Here is a 22,360-nt window from a genome sequence, read left to right as displayed (position 1 = left end):
CTTCGTATTCTTTTTTTGCCGAATACTAAATGCTCATCATTTTCATATCCTTTACTTTCGGTTATTGGGAAAGTATGATACTAGGAGCTGCTGTTATTAAAAAGAGAGACGAAGTATTACTATTTCACAGATAGGGTTGGCTATAAAGCTACTTCTCTCGCTGAACAAGAATCTCCGCAGTTTTAAAGCCACTTTAAAATAAGTAAAGTAAGAAAATACGAAATGAATGTAAATTGCATTTTAAACCAAAAGTAAGCAAATATACTTATATACTCATGCATGTAAATATTGTTGGCAACTAGTATCCATTATATTTGCTCATCTGTTACATATTATCGCTTAAACCAACGAGAAAGAAAATAAAAAATCACTTTTTCGTTGACCAAAGAAAGTCCAACAGAAATTTATTGTAAAATTAACGAAATTTGAAAATAAACTAAAAGCAAAACAAAAAAGCTTTGATGATAGTGAGTGTGTCAGAAACCACCCGTAGTGAGGCAAAATAAATAGAATACGAACAAATCTGTCTTCGTTTTCATAAATTTTGGTCGTATACATATGTTTGTATATTAGTTTACTAAATCACTTTACAAACCAGAAGTTGTAAATATTGTATATAATTCTCAATTGAATATGTTGTGATTCTTCAAACCATCAATTCTTTTGCAGAAATATGTGTGTGAGCAATAATGAGTCGCAGGCTACCAAAGCGACCACTAATTGTTAGTCCGGATCAATAGGCCACATACATACATATGTATGTATAAAAATCAAACAAATCATGCTAAACTCATATGAATGTATACAAATATTTTGCCGGATATCTACACATACAAACATATATATCAGATCGTCACTAGTATAATATATGCACCAGCACTTGATTAAAGGAAAAGAGGAAAATAAAAGCGGAAAACTGTTGTACCCGCGTAAGTCATTGCGAGCAGTCTTCTCAGCTGAGATAGAAAACTTGGCACTCATCGCGAGTGGACAGTTTCACGTATGTCTATACTATAAATATCTTGTATACGTTATACATACATACATATACGCATTACTCAAAGATCACTTATAAGTGAATATATATGTACCAAAAGTTCTTTCTTTTTTAAATACATTCTTGTGTGCGCGTTTGTATCGCGACTAATAGTTTAATACATATATGTGTATGTATATAAAAATAATAAATATTTTGGGTTTTGAAAGATATCTAAGTATGTAAAGTGAAAAGCGTCTGTCTAACTCAGCTTTTATATTTGCCAGGCGACGATTTCTCACACACGTTTTTATTAAATGGAATTTCTTCGTTAAGATTTATTTTCATCCCGACCATAATTTAGTGATCCCATTCAGGCATAACTAAGCTCTGAAGTGATGTCAGCGAGGTCTTTGGTATTAACAAGCAAATATGTATACATACTTACGTACAGCACATTTATTTCAGAGTTTTTAATGTCGCTGGATTTGATTGGCGTGTTTAGTGATGGAAGGTCTTGAAGACTACTTAAGAATTGAGTACAGAGGGATTATCCTATTTAGTTGCGAAATTTCATTGTCATATAGTTATTACCTCCTAATTGAACCCTGTACCAATATCATATCAAGAGAAGTGAAACATGAAAACTAAACATTTTTGCTTTAAAATCAACATTTATTCAAAATTGATTTATTTCAAAGATATAACAATTATTGGTACTATAATCGAGTGGGTCTGAATTCGTTGGTGCTTTCCTTAAGAGATATCAAATATTTCAGTAGTGGCTGTTATAAGCGCCATGATGATATGCCTGAGGATGGTGGGCATGACCGATTTTCTTGACAACAGCGTTGAAGCCGTTGTGATCATCGGCGGTGTACTCTACAACGCGTGTGGTGCCATCAGCTTCCTCCAAGGTATATCCTCCTAAAAGTCAGAATAAGGTAGAATAATACGACTTAAATATGTATATATTGTAAAAGCAACTTACCCTTGACATGATCACCGTCACGGTGCTCCCATTGGCTCTTATGATCACCAGTATGTGCGTCCTTTACGCCATACTCGAAAGTGTACTTGGGATAATGGTGGGGTTCGTGGTGCTCGTAGTGGTGGTCGTGGTGAGCATAGCCGTGTCCAGCATAGTGCAGAGAGTTGTCGTGGCTGCCATAACCATAGTGTCCGTCAGTGTGTTGAAGAACCGAGGCGTAACTGGAAGCGTGTCCGTGTGGAATATATCCTGCGCAAGCGACGCCAAAGAGTGCGGCAGCGGTGAAGGCGATACACGAGAGGATTTGCATTTTTTTAGATTTATTATATTTAAAACTCGGTTGCTGAACTTTAAGTGTTCACTAATTCTGTTTGAGTGCAGTGCTTGACTGATGTCGAATTGCTGTTTCGAGTTGCTATTTATATTCGAGCATTTTCGTAAACTTTAAATAGCACTAAATTGATTATGAAGGCTTCAATCACAAATCGTTTCCCTAAATAGACCATATCAGTCTCTTAATGAGATATGTAAAGTGAAGTTTAAGTATAAAATAAAGCCAAATATTATTAAATATGTTAGAATGGCCGTTTACTGTCCTCACTCCACTAATTGCTTCAACTTTCAAATACTTAATTTGAATACAAAAGTTCATACTTAGTAATTTGATTGTCTTAACGAAAATATTAGATATTGAATATATTTATTTAGTCTATTTTGGTATATTTTCGTCGAGTGCTTTAATAGCCAAACGTGAAACAGTAACAGAACCAACAAAGCGCTCGCAAGTGTTGATCGCTTAATTGAAGTGTGAATGGAATCAGGTACAATATGAAGTTAACTACTTAATATAGCACAAAGGTGTTGAACTAATAATGGTGAGGTGTTGTTAGTGGTTACTGTCATAACCTGGGTTGGTCGGCGAGTGGGTCTCTTAGTCACTATTGAACGGCTTGTGCGCTTGGGTGGCTCTGGAATTTGCAAAGCGACCTTGCCGGGAGTAAGTGATTGCCTTCAATTCACCAGTCGAATGGTGCTATTGTTTAATGGGTTTTGGTATTTTTTACATTTTAGCAATTAATAAGTTAAAACACACGCACTAAGAACGCGATTGAAAATATAATTAAGGAAAAGAATTTGGTATAAATAGTTACTGCACTCAGCTGATTGGTATCAGTTAGCCACTGACTCCAAACAGAGTCACAAATTCGTATAATTTTTCGTTTTTGCAAATCCAATTTAAAACTTAAATTAAAAATGCAAATCCTCTCGTGTATCGCCTTTACCGCTGCCGCACTCTTTGGCGTCGCTTGCGCAGGATACATTCCACACGGACACGCCTCCAGTTACGCTTCGGTTCTTCAACACACTGATGGACACTATGGTTATGGTAGCCACGACAACTCTCTGCACTATGCTGGACATGGCTATGCTCACCACGACCACCACTACGAGCACCACGAACCCCACCATTATCCCAAGTACACTTTCGAGTATGGTGTAAAGGACGCACATACTGGTGATCATAAGAGCCAATGGGAGCACCGTGACGGTGATCATGTCAAGGGTAAGTTGCTTTTACAATATATAGATATTTTGGCCGAATAATTCTACCTTATTCTGACCTTTAGGAGGATATACCTTGGAGGAAGCTGATGGCACCACACGCGTTGTAGAGTACACCGCCGATGATCACAACGGCTTCAACGCTGTTGTCAAGAAAATCGGTCATGCCCACCATCCTCAGGCTTATCATCATGGCGCCTATGGTTATGATCATCGTCACGCTGGTAGCTACTAAGCAAACTCGCTAACGAAGTAAAACGAACTTAATGTAAATGTTGTTTAAATGAAACTGTGTTGTTGTGACCAAAAAATTATGTTCTTTGTTGTTTATTAAATACATGAATACATTTTTATGCGAATTAAAACTGTTTCAATTGTTTTGGGCCTAGAGAAAAGAAGGAAGTATTATGCTTTGAGTTAATAAAAAGTTTGAAGGGATATCTGCGAATACGAGTATTTGCAAAAGATTTCGTTGAGTTGGTCATCGTTCTGCCATCTATTTGTTAAATATAAAGGAACGCATATTTTTGTCACATTTATGTGTTCTTTTTCGCATAGTCAGACTCACTGGGAAGTCATAAATTTTGTGCAAAATTTTCACTTTTATTCTGAGACTTTTTTATTTTGTTTTATTTTAGGTTTTCGTTTTGTTCTTTTTACAGGAAGAATTTAGTTTCGTCGCTTTCTAATTTTATATTGCCGATTTGTTATTTTTATTTCATTCTTTGACATTTCGAAACAATAAATTTGTGCCGGTAATCTGTAGGTACCCCATGACTAAAGCGAACGACAGCTCAATGTCGCACAGAGCAGAATGCTGAGTCTCCATTCTGCTCTGTGCGACTTTGATGTGAAAATTATTTTCATCAGTTTATTGCTTAACAGAATATGATAAATAAAAATATTACTATTTTCGTATTTATATTGCAATTAACTGCCAATATAAGTTCTATATGCAACCGCACCGCTAAATATGTATGCAGATTATTTTTGGCGCAGGGTGTGCCTTCCAACGACTAAACTACACATACTTTGACCGCAAATTGCTTAAATACACATACATGAAACACATGAAAATAATTTTAGCAGTTCACTAAATTGAAATAAAAGAATAATCATAAAATAAAATATTGAAATTCAAATGCTAAATTTCATAGCGCATCGGTTGTGCGTGTTCATTTGATTAAACAATGCGCGAAAAACTTGCCGTTCAAATTTATTCACATTTGCTGTTACTTAAATTGTTATACACAGTTAATTCTATTTCGAGTCCATTTTCGGAATGGTGTACTGCTAGAAATAGCTGCGAAAATTCATCGTAATTTAAATGAAAATTTGATCATCTTTTGTGGAATAATGCATTGCTTCAAAAATATTTTATTTAAAAACAAAAGCAAATATTGCACAAATTACATTTCGTATTCATTCCATTGTTAGTGTTGTTTTTGTGTATATTGCAATCGTGCTGTATTGCAAGTTGTTCGTTGGCAAGTGGGCGAGAGCGAAAACCCGCATTCTTTAACAAACTCATACACATGTTTCCACAAGTATGTGTATGTGTAATAGATTATAGTTTCTTTATTTAGAAGAAGCAATTAAAATTACAATAACGGTTTATAAATTCTTCAAATATACCATTCATTTCATTAAAAAGTGAGCTTAATTTGAGCTCACCTTCAGTAGACTATGACAACAGGAGGATCAGTGTATATGTATATATAAGTGTGAATCCGCGAAGAACTTGAAATTATACTAGTTTTATCATTTTTCGACTGAAACATTTTCTGAATATTTCTCTGAGCTCGACAATATTTTAACCAAAAAAAATGAAATATTTTTCGAAGTACAATAGCTTTTTAATCCAAACTTAGTTTAATTTAATTTTATATCATTAAGTTCACTGTTTCCTATATATTAACATAAACATGCTATTATTGCGGCAATATTGTTTTATTACAACTCACCAATACCGCCAAAAAATTTTAAATCTCGAGTATACATTTTTCATAGAGCGTTTCGTTTGCTTGCCAATCTTTCAAGCAAAGGCAAAAAATAACAAAAACAAACTTTAAACTTAAACACTTCGCCAACAAATACGCAAGTATAAGCCGTAATATTGAAGAACATCGAACTGCAATTTTATAGGATCATCAAAAGCCAATAAAAATTGTGAGCGAAAGCTATTCGCGTACAGTTACTTATAGCGCATCAGTAGTATAAGGAAATCATAAGAGCAGACGCACGAGGAACTTTCGTTCGCACACAGCCATACAAATCCATATTTCGTTTTCAGACAGTTCAAGTTGGTTTAATAACCATGGGTGTTTGTAAATGTGTGAATCTTCCCAATAAAATCCTACAAATGCATCCATATACACATTGGTGCTCCAACAAGTTTGAACTAGGGTTGTTATTAACCATTAGCTTTAGGATCTGTATAATATGTCTTATAATCGCAAAGAAGTTTCCTCATGCCAGAAAAACGCTCGTGAGTTTTATCACGCTATGCTTTGCTATAACTTATAGCAGGACAAAGAAGGACAAGCAAAAATACAAATTTATTGCTTGTATATATTCTTTAGTATATACTTATATTTATAGCAAATAGTCTTATAAAAAATGTGTAGCCTATACAAAACAAAGTTGGATTTCATAAAACCCGAGCGTTTTGACCCTGCAGAGTTTTCTACTAAGAAAGCCAATTAGATTAAGGACACAACTTTTCACAACATTCTTTTGATTGAGCTAATGAAAAGCCATTTGCAGCTTTCATTTACCTTAGGTGCGCATGTAAGGGTCATGATACGATTGCTTTAAGCATCCACTTATTAACTAAAACTAATACTACCTCATAGTCACCTCAAAAAATAGTCTGCTGTCACCTTTTCCAAGCAACCGGTACTTTACCAACAACCAGCTGCGCTTAAATTCGTTTCGTTTTCTAAATAATAAGTTTTTCAAAAACCATATATTTTATTTTAATTAAGTAATTCAAGTTTTTTAAAAAAGCATAAAAATTTCGCTGAACCATAGAAGCAAAATTTATTCGAACACTTTATACTATTCACTTTTCTTCAATTGATTATCTCACAGAATTCCACAAGTGGAGCTGACTCAATTCAATTTTCCGAACGCAGGCACGGACGGTACACACGACTTTCATGGAACTAAAAATTCCCAAAACAAATTTTCGCACTCCGAACAAATATTCTCTCAATTATTACACACCACTGATGCCCAGACTAAATCGGGCACTTTTATTTTACTTTAAACTACAAATTGTTGCTTTATTTAGATTCAAAGGTAGTTTTTATTCCACACTTCCCGTTGAAATCACTTTGGAAATGTTCGAGTTGCACTTCTTCTCAAATTATCTTCGCAAAACTATTGAAGACCGGCTTGCATGCATTTATGTGTCTCTGTTCGTGATTTATATGGCCTATGCCCATAAATTTTCGATCAAAAAATTAACTAGATTTGCTACGCGTACAAATTGTGCGAAAATTGTAATTTTTCCCCGAAATGCCGCGGCGCCGCCGAGCCTGAGAGAAAATCGAAATAAGACTGAAAATTCGCAGATCCGCAAAGTGTGTGGCGAGTGCGAGTTTGGCTGCCCGGCTGCCCAGCTGAGGCATAGCAACGCGGTCGGTCGGGCTGCTGCCTAGGTGGCAAGAGTGTTAGCCAAATTGGCTTGCGCTCGCTGGCGGCGGCATCCGCTGCGACGCAGAGCGTTTTAGCACCGCCAAAGGCCTCAGTTAGAGTCTTTGGACCGCTACGAAGTAAAAAACAAATAATGTGTATACAAGTATGCACACTTTATATAAAGCAGGGTGTGTATGACTATATAAATGTGTACAGGGCAGCATAAGCATTGGTATGTATGTATGCTAGAGCAAATAGTTGCTTAGCTGTGTGTGCTCACCGAAGGAGTCTGCAGTTTATGCACACCCAAGGAGCTCACTGACCGACCGACCCACTGCCGGCACGTTCGTGCAATTGTAAACAAACATGCTGCCGGCGTTTGGCAACACTGAAGCTGCGCGCCACGCAAGTGATGGGGCGTATACGTGATATACACAAGATGCTCCGATATACACAGCGCTAATATATATGTATGTAGATATGTATGTATATTCATATGTATAATATACATATGTACATTGCGAGATGAGTGGGTGGCAGGGGTTGTAGCGTACAAATTTGCCGCCCGCTATTGCTGCCGAATTGTTATTTAAAATATATTTTTGGCAATTTTCGGGTTTTATTTTTATTTCACTTAACAACAGCAACAAAACCGCCGCCATTGTATTATGAAATTTTCAAAAGCCAAAAAATAGTAAAAAAGAGAGCGAATTTCGCAGTGTATGTAAGGTCTGTGTGCTTTCAAATTGAGTAGCGTTTGTGTATGTATTTTTAAATTGTGGCGCGTGTGCGCGATATACAAGTACATGTGTGCAGACAACGACAACAACAACAACAAATAAATAAATCAAATAATGCTTTTTAACACAAAATCAGAAAAAAATACCTAAATCATAAAGGGAAGTGAATTGGAAAATCAATTATTTAAAATTATATTAAATAATTTGTGGGCAGGACTAATTTGCCTAAAAGACTATAACCAATACTCGTAGATTAGATGTAATTATAGCCTTTTCTTTTCTCACAAGAATGTCGCATTTATGCTGCACTACGCTTGGGCTGTCAAAGTTGCATGTTCTTTTTTCAAAATGATGCCTTCTAACCAGGCAAAGGTGCAACATTTCCTACCCTCTCAAAACGCCACTTAAATTTACTTTGTGCAAAAGCTTGTTCTACAAGTATATACTTTGAAACTTTTAGAAACCATAAATATTTCTAAAATATATAAATCAAGCTTTTGCACAAACTAAAATATTGAAAATTGCAAATGCGTTGATCGATTCATCCTTATCATCAGAGAATAAAATAAGGATGTTAGTTGTTGAAAGAGATTCCCTACCCAGTGTGAAACGATTCGTAAAAGACGTTGTAAACGCTTACTCAGACTCAGGGGTAAATAAACAATATCAAAACAAGTAAGGAAGGGCTAAGTTCGGGTGTCACCGAACATTTTATACTCTCGCATGATAAAGTGATAATCGAGATTTCATTATCCGTCATTTACATATTTTTTTATTTTGCTGTAAAATTAATTAGATTAGTAGTTCCTGAGATATGGTTTTTGGTCCATAAGTGGGCGACGCCACGCCCATTTTCAATTTTTAAAAAAAAGCCTGGGTGCAGCTTCCTTCTGCCATTTCTTCCGTAAAATTTAGTGTTTCTGACGTTTTTTGTTAGTCGGTTAACGCACTTTTAGTGATTTTCAACATAACCTTTGTATGGGAGGTGGGCGTGGTTATTATCCGATTTCTTCCATTTTTGAACTGTATATGGAAATGCCTGAAGGAAACGACTCTATAGAGTTTGGTTGACATAGCTATAGTAGTTTCCGAGATATGTACAAAAAACTTAGTAGGGGCGGGGCCACGCTCACTTTTCCAAAAAAATTACGTCCAAATATGCCCCTCCCTAATGCGATCCTTTGTGCCAAATTTCACTTTAATATCTTTATTTATGGCTTAGTTATGACACTTTATAGGTTTTCGGTTTTCGGCATTTTGTGGGCGTGGCAGTGGGCCGATTTTGCCCATCTTCGAACTTAACCTTCTTATGGAGCCAAGAAATACGTGTACCAAGTTTCATCATGATATCTCAATTTTTACTCAAGTTACAGCTTGAACGGACGGACGGACGGACAGACAGACATCCGGATTTCAACTCTACTCGTCACCCTGATCACTTTGGTATATATAACCCTATATCTGACTCTTTTAGTTTTAGGACTTACAAACAACCGTTATGTGAACAAAACTATAATACTCTCCTTAGCAACTTTGTTGCGAGAGTATAACAAACCATACACATATACTCGTAGTATAACAGATATGAGGCTGGTGCCTCCAAAACGGGGTCTCCAGTCCCACTGAGCCCTATGTGCTTATCGGAAAGTCTGTATGATGTCTTAATAAAATTAAATGAGTGTGTTTCGTTTGTCATAATGCCATGTGTCACCAACAATGGATCACCTCAGATCCTACTTCTTCTAACATGTTAATTTTCGGCTGTCAACTAGCAACTAATCGGGACTCGACTTTGTGTTGAGTCTAAACCAAGATTTCAGAATAGGACAAGGTTTCAGAATCGGACAACTATATGTTCAGGTTGTGGCTAGAAGTCGATTCAAATGTCTTAGCTCAAGTTGCTTTTACTAGTTACTGCTAGCTACCTTAACATGCAATATTGCATTAAAGTAGTATTCATTCAGAGATATTTTTGAAAGACATTCTTGGAGAAATTTTCTTTTAAAATAACTCACATTCTAACCCAGAAACTGCCGACCGAAATCCCAAAATGTTGGAAGCTCCACAAAAATAGGCAAGATCTACAGCAATATTTGTAATTTAACCTTCTAATCGAAAACTATTTACACAATTTCGAAGGGGCAAGTTGTACGCGCTAAAAGCAGCAATAATTCTGTGGAAATTCGCACTGCCAAATCACTTCATGCCAACAACAAATAGTGCCGAGTGGAAAGTTTGTTGGTGGCAATAAGTGTACTTGAAGCGGCGGGCCTAAAATATGTTGATCGTTGTGTACATATGTTGTACATACATACAAACGTATGTGACAACCCAATTGCGTACAACAATAAAGTCGTAATGGAAATTATTAAATTCCAAGTTGGTGCTTTTGTTTCATTTAAAATTGGCTTTGTCATTGTTTAAAATATTCCATTTTATTTATAGTTGTGGCCGCTATATTTATGCTTAAGCTTGTCATTTCGCATACCAGACAGCAAGCTGCGAACGACGTGCCGCTGACATAAGCACGCACAAAAACAAGCATTGCTACACTTGGCGAAAAAGTTCTGCTCATACTCGTAATACATTGTTGTTATAGTTATTATTAATATTTATACTAATGCTTTGCATTCTCGTTTCCAAGATATTTCGAGAGAAAGAAATTATTAAATCCATTAGCTTTATAAAATTTATGGAATTATTGAATGTAAGAAGAAAACGACGTCACATCTTTAGTATAATTGGAATCACATGCTTGCAAAATCAAGTCTCAGCCCATTAGTATAAACTTAGAAGCCTGATAGCTTTTAGAAATTTCATGGCACTGAAAATGAACAGTTAGTATAGATGGAATGTGGAAAAGCATTTGCAGGGTGCTGCGAATGAACTATTTGACACGCGAATGTTCGCGGATCGTTCACAAAGTTGTTGCTACAAATATTGCCATTGTTAGATGCCGCTGCTGTTGACAGCAGCTCAGCTGCTCGAAGTTCGGCCGTTGGTGCCACATTGCGAATATGAGCGCACAAAGGCTCCAACATCGACCACGACACACCAGGGTCGCGCCCTTGTTGCGCTGTCTTACAACTGTATACAACCAAATAAATACTTTGCAATTGCGTGGAAATATATTATATTAGTAACGCATATCTACGCCGCAGTGTCACTTCCCTCCAACAAATTTGTTTGTTGTCGAATAAGTCCACTTTTGGGCACTGTTGATGTTCATCGTAGCATGATACGCATGTATTTATGTTGTTGTATGCACATCTATGTATGCTGATGCGTTCATGTATCATTCGCATCTATTAATACTCGCGAAAAATTTATCGCCCAAATTTATTGCGCTAGTAAATTCGTCCAAAATGGCACAACTGAATTTATGTTAATTCTGCGCTTCGCCTTGTTGCTTCTTTGGAGCGAAACCGATCATTTGGCTTTATTATTGCCCATTTTTGTGTACGCCTACGCAGTGCGCTGTACAAGAGCTTGCCCGTTTTATTAAACCCAGTGCTGTTTGTGGCAGTGGAAGGAAGTTGGGTTAGACACATCATCATTGTATATGTTATCGGTTTCTGACTTCGCTGGAACATCGCATTTCTGCGAAATGTACACTTGAAGCTGGGTTCCGGAAAATTAGGGCTGAATCTGAAAATTTGAATTAATAGTCTTCGTCAATATTAAAACCATTTCAAATATCTAAATGGTTTGTCGACGAAATCCTTGAATAAAACTATGAGTAAGCTAGAAGTAACAAATTGCGCTTGCCGTCAGTGTCGATGTTTTCTACACTTTCCAAAAAAATGATTGTCTAATGAATAACTACTTATCAAGCTGCTTCATCTAAGACGTCAACTTTCCACGAATAGCTCGTTAGGGGACTCAGTATTAATCAAACGCCGCGCGGTCCCACCCAGTGGCGATTATGTCTGTCTGTATGCGCGCATGAAACAAAAGCACACTAGGCCGCACGTTAAAAAAAAATAGAAAAATAGTACATACATTCCAACGCACTTGTCATCATCAGCATTCTAAAGAATTTCACGAGAATCTTTGATATTAGCTTAATTTTTTCGCCACATTATTTATGCCGTTATAAAAATTCCACACGCCTTGTCTGCTCGAAACAATGCTACTTTTATATAATAATAAAATCGTCGCATTAAATGAAATAAATGGCAGAGCGCATGCGCTAAGACAGCGTTGGTCACTCAAGCGTTCATTTTTCGATTAATTCCTTTGCTTCTGGACCACCCTAAACTCACTGAATGACCTTGCGAACGCGTGCGCACGTATATTTCTGTTTGCTTCCTCGAAATCGTGCAATAAATCTTCCTCCGAATGCTTCCACAGCTTCCCTTTAATGAACGCTTGGCGTTCCCTAGAAGTGATTGCCGAGCGCGATGATGATCTTAGCACACAGAGCTCTATTTGCTACAACATGTGTGTATATGTATGCGTAGTAATCCGCTCTTGACGTAATGCGGAAGGAACCCTCGGTGCTTGTTAGTTATTAAACCGCAAACTGGTTCAATGTACTGGGGTACATGCTGTGCGAAATATGCTAATTAAGGCGAGTGTATAAAAAATTTGCAACTTTTCGTTTTCAACTTCATTCATCTTCCGACTCTTTTTCTAAATCAGCACACATACATCCATAAACACAAAGCACTAATGTTCAAATGTTTTTTATTCTAACGCGTGTTACTCAACGCTCGCTAACAAAATCACACATACTCTCTTATACACATACTTGCACATAACTAACTACATATGTGTGTATATATGGAGAAGCGAAAAAATATAGAACTAAGTGACAAGGTCGTTTCTTGGCCTACCCAAAATCGTGAGGTGCTAAATTTGCTTCGGAAAAGATGTGCCACTGAAATTAGCATATTTTGCTTGATTATGAGGTTTGAGAACACGCCCAAATGGAGCGCTTTTATTGAATATGAAACTATTTTTGGTGTGATGATACTTTTTAGCCGCTTAGAATATACATATGTATGTGATCTTCCAATTTCCAGAGATCTTATGGATTAAGGCAAACTAACACACACACCATATGTATCAGCAAAATTCGTCAAAAGCCAACCTAAGTGACATTAGGAAAGCGATGACCACACTTCTCCTGCAAATAGTCTCTTTCAAAGGCGTAGACATACATCCTGAGAGCCAAGCAGCATTCAAATTCTCAGTAAAGGACATTATCGAAACTTTCTTCGACCTTAAAGTGGTTGCACAATTTCATTCACCTGTTAAATTACTAAAAATTTAAATTTTAAAATAAATTGTCGTAACTATTTCCGAAGCACACTTTCACGAAGGTCCTCGAAAATAAAAGTTCTTTCCAATAATAAAAATACTAAATAATGAAAACATACAATTAATCAGGGTTAGATAAATAGGCAATTGTAGCGATTACCTTGGCGTCCTGCTGAGCACCGTCGGCCACATGCAATTTCTCGGCTGGCGCATAAATTGTAGCGCGACGCTTCAACGGCAACACTTTGAGCACCATAATCACACACACAGTCGCAATTAATTGCGTTCGCTCAAGTTGAATAATTAATAATTTTAATTACAATTATTTAAACACTAATTGAGCGATAATTTGGCAATTGCACGGCAACTAATGGCGGTGGTCAAAACAAGTTGAACTTGACGCTAGCAAATTTACGGTTTCGCGTGCGTTGAACGAGGGTGGTTGGATGCTTGCTTAACATCAGCCACAATGCTTGCGCTAATTATAATATTTACTTTTATTTTTATCGAATTGTTTTTATTTTTTCTTGCTAGCTTGAAGGCAGCAGGCGAATTAATTCCCAGCGAATAATTTTCACACATGAAAGCTTAGCCGACCAGCTGGCCAGCCAACACAATGACACTGGAAACGACAAATCTCATTGTGAAAGCGTAAATAGTTGATTGACCGATAGCAAGTTTCTGCTGGCTGGCTTATTTATATTTACACATTCGCACGTTTTGTTAACGCTTTTTGTTTTGCTGGGAAACGTGATGAATGATTGATTTTGGGATATTATGGCTTGCAGCTGATCGATGTTCGTGATTGGCGCGCGGCGGCACTTTCAACCAACTTAATAATTCTTCAATGTTGATTTTATTAATTATTGCTTAGCACTTCAGCCAAAAAGAGAAGTTACCGTTATATATATATATATGATAAAACACACAACTGATGTCCACCAGGGCAGTGTTATGCGAGCGATGGTGATCTATGCGCCACAAACACTGATTGAACAATAACAAGCAACACTTGACAGCTCTGAATTTGGACAATTATGTATGTCACCGCTGCGTTGAGTTGCTAGATCACTTTGTGAAACGAATTTGACTGATATTGATCGCGCTCGGCGCTGCGACAGTTGTGCGCAAGGACTGCTGGACCGATCAACCACGCACTGGACGACCGTACAAGTTCGCTGGCGGCGCGGAAATAACACTTCAACCGTATTGAAAGCTTGCCTAAGAAGTGTTGAATATATAAATGTTTCAACAACAATACAACAACACTTAGCGTACAAAAAAAAAAAAGAAAAGGCATAAATAAGAATAAGATCAATGGGAGCAGCAACAGCTGTGGTAAAGCGGCCAAATGAACCACAGCACACAGTTATACATACATACATACACTGGCGCACACATATACACTAGATGTAGATGCGAGTGTGGCTCTAGCTTTGCCATACAGAACGCTTACTCATGCCGCCTGCATGCGAACATATGGAGAAGTCATAAAGCGTCTTCTTCGGTGACGTCGACGGCGCAGTCGCCCGTGACGTAGTCATGATGATGCGGTAATTAATTGCCATTAAAAACAAAAATCGTGTTATTATTGTTATTGTATCAAAATTATTATAATTAGTGTTAGCTGCACACAGTTGCATTTCTCGCTCTCCGTCAATACACGTTAGGGTGGTCTCAAAATACAACGGGAAACGTTTACATTTATTAAACCTCTATTGATTTTAAGTTTAGATATCGAAAATAAATGTTGTATTCAAGCGCAGATGATTAAGATTTAGCTTGCCCTTCTTTTATGGACTAAAACGTACAAGTGATCATTCTGACTATAGCAGTGGCGATACATATGTATATAGATAAATGAAGTAAATGGTTAGTGGCTTTAGTTTTCGAAGCGTATTATAGTCTAAACTTTACGTCTTCGTTTACGGTGTCAAAATTTTAATTAATTATATGCGATTAGCTTGTGTGGTTACAGACTATTTTAGAACCACCTTAATATACATAAATACATATGCGCATAGTACAAGCGCTATGTTTCCGCATTGGATTTATTATCAGCGCTTTATCGCCAATCCCAACAGCGACCAAAATTTATTTATAATTATGACAAGTTTTGGGCGCTTCGTATTAATTTGATATTCGTTTTAATTCGTATTTCCAAGGAAACTATTTTTTAAATGCAATGAGTTATGCATTTCTTTCACGCCTGATTTCATGACCTCATTATTCACGCGAACGAAAGAAAGTAATGGTGCTGCCGTTGACGGTTCTGTAACTCCTGTTGCTGCGGTGAATGTTGTTGTAGACTGTGCTGGCGCTACAATCTGCGTTAAAGCATAGTCGAATGTGACGTAGGCATTTTAAACAAATATATAAAACGAATAGTTTTTGTAAAATTTCAAGCTCTTACTGTAGCGCATTCCAGCTATTACTATTGCTGGCTCCCTCATAATATTGTTGCAATTGCTTTTTATATTAGATCAAGACGTGTAAGCGCCTCACATTGACTAGATATTCTGAGATGAAACTAATTGTTATGAGCATAACCCCATTTGTAGACACTTTTATGTACTTTATGTTAGGAATATGGACAACACGAGCCTATTACCGAGTAATGGTGGACTAATTACGCTGGCATGCCGCAAATGTAGTTAATGAAGCGAATTTGTATTTTGTACACAATTTGTTTCTAATGCGTGAAACCGTTAAAAAAGCAATTACTTTCATTGGTGGCTACGGCTTGTCAGACCGAATAAAATTGAGCGCTTTAAAATAAAGTCATCTGAATATATAAATATGTCGATTCCAATTTGTAATATAATAGTTTGCTATTGTTGTTGTATATGCTAATTAAACCAACTATATTCATGATTAGTTAAGCTGTTTGTTTGCTTCAATTACTCTTGTTTGCTTAGTTTGTTGGAGAGAACATGTTAACGAAAAGCTTCGAGACCCACAAAATTAAGAAATGATGTGACAGCATGTGCTGTCGGCTTATTTTACCATAAGCCTATACACACGCAGCAAAGCGTTTATTTTAGGTTTGCTTCCATCACTTATTAAAATGTTTTTCTTTTGATTTCTCAATTGTTTTTTTTTTTTGTTTTTTTTTTTTTTTTGCAGCTTCCTCATCGTTCCCGCAAGCCTTTTTAACTGCCTGCCTGATCACTGATCGCCTGCACTATATCACTCATATTCGTATGTTTGTAGCAATGTACATGTGTAGATGGCACTCGGTCAATCAGCGAGCCAGTGAAGCGCTCAGCCATGCGTTTTCAATTTCGTAGATCACAGCCATGTTTTCGGCCACATAATCCACTGTCATTGTAAGTGGCCCTATGGCTAATTATGCGAGGGTCTTTTTTACTTTGAAACTCAGATCTGTTTTTTGTTATTTTTCCTTACATATTTTTCTGTTTTTAACCTTGTAAATTAGTTGCAGAAGATACGCAGCAGCTGCCGGAAATGATCAACCGCTTTGCCCAACGGCGTTTGTAAGTACAATTCATCCAGCCCAACGTCAAAACGCATCACATCAACATAAATTACCAGACATCACATCACAGCAGTCCGAACCGCATGGCGTCGTAACAGATCAGAACGTTTTAGTTTGCTGGCATACGCATACAGATATGTAAGCTTCGTTAGTTTGTTTTCAGTCCTTACTTTTTGTTCTCTTCTACATCTTTTTTGTACTTTTTATTTTTTATTGACCAAACTGGCCACTGATCCTCTTTTTCGTTGTTTTTATTTACACTTCTTATTTTTGTTTTAATTTCATTTTTTTCTTTATTTATTTTTGCCTCAGCACCTCTTGGCTCGTTCATTTACTGTATTTACATTTGACATGAAGCATCGAGCTTTTACATTCGCTGTTTACACACTGCTGCCCTACAAATCGAAATATTTTCGCTTATTTCCAGTTAATTAATTTTAATTTTTAAAATTAAATTCATTATATTATATTAATGTACAGATGTTTCACTTCTTCCGTAGTAAGTGTACCAATGTTTATTTTTAGCTTATTTCAGATTTTTCTATGCAGTTTTTTCGACTTTGATAGTCGGTCTACACAAGTCATTTGCTTTTCATACCGCTCAGATCGGGAAATGTGGTGACTAAATACTTCTCTCGCCAGAGCATCTTTGATCAATGGATCTTTTCATTTATTTTAAATAACTTTGACTAATCAAAGAAATCTCTGCGCATAGATGGGGCCTTATACAGTCTGTCAAGTAAGAGCGTTGTCGACTTTACCGACAGTTAATGAAAGATTTCGCTCTAATTCCTTCGCGAGCCGATAGAGGGAAGCTTTGTCCTTGATACATTGTCAACAAAGGTTCAGTTGTCGTTGATCTTTTGAAAGAGAATCACGTTAGACGCCATGAGTGCTAAGCACGCGTCGCGCTACGAACCTGTGTTTCTTTGGATCCACCCAAAATGTCGCAAACAGCGACTGCTAAATATATGAGAAAGTCAAAGGCATTTGTACAGAAGTGGATACAGCGATATATAGTGGCTAAAAATGTCGATGATTTACCTGAACGTGGTTCGATAGGAAAAGTGAACAAAAAAAATTAAAAAAGATTAGTGAATCTGTTTTCGCGGAATCCTGCTTTAACACTGCGGCAAGGACAAGCAAAATTAATGGCAAACTATCCGAACCCTTCTTCATACTCATGATCTGAAATGGCGCAACACAATAAAGAAGCCTCTGTTGACTGAAAAACTTGTGGCAAAGCGACTCGCTTGGGCGCATGAGAATATTGACAGAGACTCTGAAAATGTCATTTTTACTGATGAATGTTCTACTTGTATATGGGCACGTTCTGTTCACACGCGAGCCTGGTCAACTTCCACCAATAGGCTTATTCAGCGATCTGTAAAACATGGAATAAAGGTGCGTCTTTGGGGCTGCTTCTCAAAGCAGGGATTCGGCACTTTATACCTCTTTACTGACAACCTAACTGCCAAGAAAATGATAAAAATCTACTAAAAGGCTTTACTGCCATCTGCCAAATGATGGTTCATCAGAAAAAATGAAGATTGGATTCTACAGGAGGACAACGATCCTAAACACCGCAGGAAGCTCTATACTCAGTGGAAAACTCAATCTGGCATCGTTACATTGGATTGGCCGTCGCAGTCGCCCGATGCAAACCCTATTGAAAATGTGTGGGCATACTATACATATATTAAACAGAAGCTTCGTGGAAGACGCACATACACTTTGAAGTAGTTGTCTTACGAAATTCACCAGATCTGGAGATCTTTGAAACTAGAATACGCCGTCAAATTATTAGAAACCATGCTTTGGAGATGCCAGGCAATTATCGACGCCGCTGGACATATTATTGACCAAATTGCATCATTATTTGTAATGTGTACAATGTATATATAAATATGAAAGTTTCATAAAATATTTTTTTTTTATAAATTAACACGACCACGCTCTTCCTTGACGGAATGTATATAAATTTCACATTTTCGTAAGATGCGAAGAAGTGACAAAATCGACTTTTTCTCTAAGATATGACATGGTGATATGATGTGATAAATGTATTAATTTATACATATGTAACTGTATATGTACTATAGTGTATTATCTAATTAGTGTCAAAACGTACTCAGTTGTGTATAATTTTATCCTCTGAACACCTAAGAAAGTGTATCAGTGCGTAATTTTAGCCACGCCTTGAAGAGACGTGATGTGAAGTCATGTGATGAGATGAATGTGATGTAGCAAAGTCGCTCACATAATTGCAAGGGCACTCATTTAATGTGACACTTACGTATATATATAATTGGCAAAGTGGCAAAGTGGCATAATGGCAAAATGGCAAACGTGCATCCCAAAAGACTGATGTCATAACCTTTCCCGCCGCCTTTGTCGTTTTTCCACGCCTGAGAACCGGTTCATCAGGTTCGTCATGTGCAGTCCACTACAACGACTGTCGATTGGACTCCAGTGGGAAATGATGGAGCTATATTTCTATCACTGACGAAAAATTTCGGCTTCATTCCGATTAGAGAGCACTTAAACACTTCTCAGAGCCAGTTATTCGTTGTTTTTGTTGGATTAAGAGCTTGCGAAGCACCTACTTTGCTCATTTCGCCTGTTGGCAGGTTAGCAAATATCTTTTCAACAGTGGATTTCCCTGAGCCCAAATTCAACAGTATTTTCCCCAAAAAGCCAAATGCTTTATTAACACACGAAATGCTTTATGATCCATTTATTTGTAAACTAACACAAGTTGCTTCACAAAATATTATATCTCATTAACTAATAGTAATATAGATGATAGTAGTATTATCTATGTACCAGCCACAGTGAAGCGTGGACGGGTCCTCTAGTCTAAATAATTGAAACCAGAAATACAGATGTAAGTCAGCTGTGTTGTGTCGTGCCGTTTGCGAAACGTGCACATTTCATCGTAGGATTTACAATCATTTCTCGAATTCCCACGATTTGACCAATATACTTAATGCCTTCGTTTCGTTCAAATGTTTATTGAAACCACTGTCATTTATAAAATCGTTTGTTTATTTTATTACCATTATTTCATCTTTGTTGCTATTGCTGGTTTTCGCTTACGCCGCGAGGCCTGACTCAACAGCAACAGAAATAGGTAAATCTTAAGTGCACATGCTGACATGAAATACTGAGCGGTGTTGATCACAAGTTTAAGTTGTCGTAGACGTGTGGTTTCGGTGAGTGACCAGTAATCGAATAAACACAGGTTCGCCATATTCTTGCATACATTTTTGGCATTTTTTACGAAGAACGAGGACTCGTGGACTCTTTTCCTTATATAACTCGCATATGCACCTATTAAATATGTCATTACTTTTAAAACTTCATGTGGTGTTAAATAGTGAACGAAAAGTAAAATTAAGTAATAGAACGGTGTTATGTACAAGAAGAAAGAAACAATTAAACAAATTCAGAAAAAGGTGAAGTAGGTGGATTGGGCTGCTTCATTTAAGAGCTTTTCGTGCAACGTCATTGACGCTGATTCTGTAGAGAAAACTGGTTTTAGAGCTATTTTGAATGTGACCCAATTTCTGTCACATGAGCTGAAGTATATTTTTTTCAAATTTATTGACAAGCCATTCCTTAATTGCTACAGTACTTACAGTGTGTATGAAAAAATGTGGGTACAATGAACGTGTAACGAGATGTAAGTACAAACCTGCAAGAAAAGCGGAAATATGAGTAATATAATATACATTTGTAGATACATTTATAAAGATAAAATAAAATAAATATTCGCACTCTCCAAAATTATGCTTGACCTTGCTTTTTGCATAGTTCATTTCCATACAACTTAGAATTATACAAATATTTATAGATCGAAAAGTCATATATACTCGGACTCGTACCATTTTGGCGTGTGTTAGAATTTGTTTATATAAATTACTTGAATTCCACTGATTTGTTTATAAATTAAACTAATCATGCAATAATTTGGAATTCCTCTAGAAATGTTTGTTTTGTTTTGGCTGTTCTGTTTTTTTTTTCACATTTTCGACACACTTTCATTTTGGACTTTATTCAACCATAAATTAACCGTTAAGTACCTGCCTAGTACTATACTTTTCAGCGGCCGCCCTCTTAGTTAGCTTGGCAACTTGTGTGTACCTTATTTTCTACTCTCTCCACGTATACACCTGTATGTATGTATGTGCTATTTAGGTATTCTTTTATTTACCACACTACTTTCTGAAATATTTTAAATCGCCTAGTATTGAGTGACTCATGCACACTCGCATACCAGCGACTTAATTTATAGCTTAATATATGTATATATAAATTAACAAAATGTAAATAAATAATTGAGATCATAATTAGGCCCAACTGAAATGAAACTTTGCAAATTTATCTTTTTAATCGATTGAGTTGAACAATTGAGGCTAGTCTTGTAGATTTTAACTAACTAAAACCTCTTGTGAATTATCAAAAATTATCAAAAACCACATTGAATTCAGTACAGGCATTTATGCTCTCTGAGACAGATGGTTAAATGAACGAGAGGCAGATTTATTGTTCTATGTCTATGAGGAACAACAAGACAACAAAGACGCTTTCTTACAAGTACCAAGTGAGGAGAATCTAACTTTTAAAAAGAAAGGCAACTGTTCAAAACGTAGAGCAATTCAAGCTTATCTACTTGAAATATTGTAGTAAAAAATATCCGTCATTTTACTGGTCATCGCTAGGCATCTTCCATCTTGAATTAATACTTAAAGATTGTAGGGTGATATCTTCCAGATTAGTTGCTAAAGAACAATAATTTATGAGCGTAATGTTGTTAATGTAATGTCAAGACTAAGTTCAATACAGGGTTACTAATAATATTTTAATATGATTATACATGCATGCGTAGTTGGCAATGCGTTTCGCACTTGTCAATGTGAAATCTTAAGACTGGTAATGACCCACATTTATTAGCATCTAATGCCCAAAGACTTATTGCGAATATTTAAGTGCAGACGAATGAAAAATGCGAATACAACAATAACCATAAACCATGCAACAATTATACCAATAACTAAACATTGTTGCGGGTCAGTATAACAAGAGGCGGCGAGTGGCTACTCTTATGTAGGCAGCGCAAAGGAAAGAAACAAAAACAACAACTGATACCCACACACGTGAACGCTTTGCTATATTGAACTGGTATTTATTTGTAATTACACACTATGATAAACATCAGTTAGCGCTGAGGCGAGAGAGGGTAAGGTGTGAAGCTGGACAAGTGTGTGGCCACTTGAAAGAGCTGGTTAATAATTGTCAATAATTTACAAGTAAAACGAAAAATGCAAATAATTTTAATTTTAGATTATTTAATTGGACGCGAAAAAGTATATTAGTGCAGATAATACGCTTAGGAAACCCAAACAAATAAAAATTATTCATTAAGTGGTAACACATGCTCAGACATACATTGTATGGTTGGTAGGTCGTTAAATATGCCTTTTGAAGTAATCCAATTGATTTAGTGGAAAATACAATCACAATATATTTGATTGAGAATAACTAGTAAAGTAATACCGTTAAACCGAGTAAACTTACATGACTATACTTTAACAATTTAAAACGATGCGGCAACTCTAGGTACATCATGCCACCCTGGCAATAATCGAAGAGGCGGCTCTTTTATTATAACACACAGTTCA

At 36.6% G+C, this 22,360-nt stretch overlaps 3 protein-coding genes across 6 annotated transcripts in view; 1 reads left to right on the top strand and 2 right to left on the bottom strand.

Moving 5' to 3' along the window:
* LOC105229576 (A disintegrin and metalloproteinase with thrombospondin motifs 9) overlaps positions 1 to 22,360 on the bottom strand; it is an 81,977-nt gene that overhangs the window by 41,877 nt on the left and 17,740 nt on the right. Inside the window, exon 1 of one of the 4 annotated variants that reach the window (XM_029551667.2) lies at positions 13,338 to 15,684. The exons of 2 other annotated variants lie outside the window; for them this stretch is intronic. In XM_029551667.2, coding sequence (XP_029407527.2) covers positions 13,338 to 13,433 — 96 coding nt within the window. In that variant the 5' untranslated portion in view covers positions 13,434 to 15,684. Of the gene's footprint in view, positions 1 to 6,389; positions 8,083 to 13,337; positions 15,685 to 22,360 lie in introns of those variants that run through there. One more of the 4 variants, XM_011209956.4, reaches the window with a different exon arrangement.
* Positions 1,183 to 2,662, bottom strand: LOC105229577 (adult-specific cuticular protein ACP-20-like). The gene is made up of 2 exons (XM_011209957.3): positions 1,968 to 2,662; positions 1,183 to 1,903 (listed from the first exon to the last, which is right to left on the bottom strand). Exons 1-2 carry the CDS (start codon positions 2,275 to 2,277, stop codon positions 1,752 to 1,754), a joined length of 462 nt encoding a protein of 153 aa, XP_011208259.1. The 5' UTR covers positions 2,278 to 2,662; the 3' UTR covers positions 1,183 to 1,751.
* On the top strand, positions 2,914 to 3,896 carry LOC105229578 (cuticle protein 8). Its single transcript, XM_011209958.3, has 2 exons — positions 2,914 to 3,531; positions 3,596 to 3,896. Exons 1-2 carry the CDS (start codon positions 3,222 to 3,224, stop codon positions 3,763 to 3,765), a joined length of 480 nt encoding a protein of 159 aa, XP_011208260.2. The 5' UTR covers positions 2,914 to 3,221; the 3' UTR covers positions 3,766 to 3,896.

Source organism: Bactrocera dorsalis, chromosome 2 (assembly GCF_023373825.1).
Source record: "Bactrocera dorsalis isolate Fly_Bdor chromosome 2, ASM2337382v1, whole genome shotgun sequence".
In the NCBI taxonomy this organism is placed as follows: domain Eukaryota; kingdom Metazoa; phylum Arthropoda; class Insecta; order Diptera; family Tephritidae; genus Bactrocera; species Bactrocera dorsalis.
This window is presented reverse-complemented; position numbering and strand designations above follow the sequence as displayed.

Bases quoted from the DNA above. Each gene is read 5' to 3' on its own strand.
- LOC105229577 (XM_011209957.3), bottom strand. From the start codon at position 2,277: ATGCAAATCCTCTCGTGTATCGCCTTCACCGCTGCCGCACTCTTTGGC. The intron at 1,904-1,967 runs GTAAGTTGCTTT...TCTGACTTTTAG, and splicing joins TGACGGTGATCATGTCAAGG to GAGGATATACCTTGGAGGAA.
- LOC105229578 (XM_011209958.3), top strand. From the start codon at position 3,222: ATGCAAATCCTCTCGTGTATCGCCTTTACCGCTGCCGCACTCTTTGGC. The intron at 3,532-3,595 runs GTAAGTTGCTTT...TCTGACCTTTAG, and splicing joins TGACGGTGATCATGTCAAGG to GAGGATATACCTTGGAGGAA.